The following is a 2,970-nucleotide window of genomic DNA, read 5'->3' as shown; positions in this document are numbered from 1 at the left end:
AACATCCCGGCGTTTGCTTCCTGCTGGGGCTTCGCCGGTGGCTAGTAAAGGGTTGGGCTCCCGTGGCAGCCTTTCCCCGGGACCGTGGGAGTGCCGGTGGCAGCTTTCTCGCCTCCCTCTCTTGGTGGAGGGAGCGAATACCGGGGATGCCTGCGCCTCCGGGAAACGTGGCGAGATTGGGCAATGGGTTCAAGTGCGGCTGGGGGAAGGGACTCTCCCACGCACGCAATCCCGAGCGGGCGGGAGCGAGCACCGTTGCCATAGGGAAGCAGGCTAAATACACCCGCATCCCCTCTGCCACCCGTGGGCTGGGGACCCCCGCAGCCTGGCCCTGGTTCCCCTGCGCTTTGGCTGGGCCAATATTCCCCCCATTTCCCCGTAAAAGCTTTCCCCCATTTCCCTGTAAAAGCTTTCATCCTCCCTCCGCGCTGGCTTCCAGGCTGCACTCTGACCGGAGAGGAAGGTCTGCGGGCCCTGGGTTGCTCGGAGGAGGAGGAGGAGGAGGAGGAAGCCGCCGTGGTGTTGACCCTGCCCGAGGTGCAGGCAGGGTGAGCCCACAGGCTGCAAGGCCTCTTGTCCTGGCTCTTCTCGCCGGCCGGTCAAGACGCAGCGTCACCTCACACCCAGGTCAGCAGCCTGGGAATGGCATCCGGGTGCTCAAAGCCCAGCACGGGGCTCCCCCCATCTCCCCATCACCATGGACAGGAGCTGAAATTCCTCTCCCAGCAGCAGAGACCAGCAACCCAGTGCTCGGAGAGCTGGCATGGGAGGGGGTCGTGGGAGGAGAAGGCAGCAAATTCCCACTCTTGCCTCCTGGTCTGAGGAGGATTTTTATCCCTGGGGCTGGGTGTTTTGAAGGGAGATGGTGCCTGCGGGTTCCTCATGCTCTGGGGAAGGCAGTGGGACTGTATCCCCCTGGGGGGATGCCCTCCCAGCCTCTGCCTGCTTCTAGGAGCATGGGGAGGAGCACAGCATCCCCCAGCTCCAGTGGCCTGTGGGGTCCCCATTGAAAGAGGGGGGACATTTGTGGATGTGGGGGGGACAGCATGGTGGGATTTGCATGGGGAAACTGAGGCACAGAGCAGTGCAAGGTGTCATATCCTGGAGCAGGGATCCAGTTGGCTCTCCTCCACCCCTGCCATGCACACAGATCCATGGTCATCTTCTTCCCCTCCGGATGCTGCTGCCGCCCCGGGTCCAGATGCCGGCGGACACAGTGCAGGCTTTGGGATGGGTATGGGTTCGGTGCGGTGTACCCACACCGAGGAATATAGAGAGCAGCTGGTCTCCTCCGGTGCTAACCCTGCTTTGCTGGAGAAGAGGTTTCTTGGGGTGCAACTGGGGAGTGTCAGGCTGGCCTGAGGTAGCAGCAAATTGATGGCCAACACTTCCCAGCAAACGATATGGAAAGCAGGGAGCGTTTCCCCACCCTCTGCTCTCCGGGTGGCTCCCCTGGCACCTCCAACAGCCACAGTGGCACAAAAAAAATGGGAAACCCCCCCATCAGGGGTTCCCAGTCTTCCTTCTCCTGCATCTTCTCCTTGCTGAGGCCAGATGCTTCAGCAACGTGTGCAGAAAAGCCCATTGGAGGCAGTTTTTGAAATAACTTGCCTAGAAAGGAAGTGTCTGCACTTCAGGCTGGCTCCTGCCCCAATCCGGGCACATCGCTGCTATTTTTTATTTAAATCCAATTTGAGGAGCGTGGGGAGGGGCTGGGGGTTGGTGTCAGGTCTCTACAAATCTTTACCCCTACTTTTTGTGTCCTCTGGACTGAGAGGTGTCACGTGCCAAAACCCTGGCTAGAGTTTTCCCAGGCTCCTTCCTTGGATGCTGCTGTTGCTGTGCTGGCTGTGGGACCGGAGATGGGGGTCCCAAGAGACTGGCGGGTCGCCCGTGGGCGGAGGGGTGACACTGAGGGCACCGGATGCTGGGGACCGTGTGCTGTGCTTAGAAATGATCCCACAGGACCAAGTGGATTTCCATCACAGCCTGCTGGTGCTGGGGATGGGTTGTGTTTGTGGATGAGTCCGTGGGCACCTGCAGCTCCCTGGCTGCCTGTACCTGTCTTGCAACGGCTTTCTCTCCCTCTCTCCCCTGCCGTCGCCTTATTCCCTTTCCTGGCAAAATATTTGCATCCCGCGCACGGGAAATCCAGTGGCTTTTGGCGGCCAGTATCACACAGACAGGAATGTCTTGGCACGCGAGGTTTTCCGTTAGGAAAACAGATGTTTCTGCAGCAACTGGAGTTTTGCAAAGAGCTTCCCCTGGCTTGGAGAGACAGGAGTTGGCAAGGCGAGCGGTGTGATCGGCAATGCCACCATGCTCTCCTGTTTTGGGAATGATTTGGGTCTCAGGCTGCAAATCCTGCTGTGTCACATTGTCACCAGCCTTGGATTGGACCCTAGAAGGAGGAAAGTAAATGCATGAAAGGGCTCAGCTGAAACAGTCCAGGGAGGTGCTGATGGTGAAGCCAGATCCAAGCAGCGTCCTGGTGCATTCCTGTCTTGTCCCTCCTGCCCTGCCAGCTGCTTCCCAGGGCTTGGGGGATGCTCTGGCCTCACACCTGCACCCAGTGCCTGCGGCGCCTTGCTTACCCCTGTCCCCATAGCAGACCGTGACATCAGTGCCCTGGATTTATTTTCCCAAGAGGGCTGGTGGCTGGTGGATGCTGTAAGTTGCTGGTCCCTGATGGTCGTGTCCCCAGGTCTTGGACAGGGTCCCTGGGGTGGTTCCTGCAGGCTGTTGTTCCCCCATGCTGTGCTGTCCATCAAGCAGCTTGGCAGACCTGCACCTACTGCCGTGACACCTCTGCTGGGATGTGCTGGGACTCGGGTCCCTCGGCCGCCAGGGTCACCTTGGTCCCCCCCCAAAAAACCCTTGCTCTCTGTTTCCCTGGCAGGCTTATCTGCGAGCGGTCGACGTGAAGATCCTGCAGCAGCTGGTGGTGGTGAACGAGGGCATCGAGGCGGT

The 2,970-nt window shown here is 59.7% G+C and overlaps 1 protein-coding gene across 1 annotated transcript in view; it reads left to right on the top strand.

The window, feature by feature from the left end:
- The first annotated feature begins 146 nt into the window (after positions 1–146).
- Positions 147–2,970, top strand: part of LURAP1 (leucine rich adaptor protein 1) — a 3,433-nt gene continuing 609 nt past the window's right edge. The window contains 4 exon segments of the mRNA XM_010158710.1: positions 147–303; positions 440–548; positions 2,574–2,670; positions 2,900–2,970. The exon segment at positions 2,900–2,970 is cut by the window's right edge and continues 53 nt beyond it. Of these exon segments, the coding sequence (XP_010157012.1) occupies positions 147–303; positions 440–548; positions 2,574–2,670; positions 2,900–2,970 (434 nt within the window).

The sequence above is a fragment of the Eurypyga helias genome, unplaced genomic scaffold (assembly GCF_000690775.1).
Source record: "Eurypyga helias isolate BGI_N326 unplaced genomic scaffold, ASM69077v1 scaffold1049, whole genome shotgun sequence".
Classification (NCBI taxonomy): domain Eukaryota; kingdom Metazoa; phylum Chordata; class Aves; order Eurypygiformes; family Eurypygidae; genus Eurypyga; species Eurypyga helias.
Note: the sequence above shows the minus strand (reverse complement) of the source record. Positions and strands in the feature narration are given on the sequence as shown.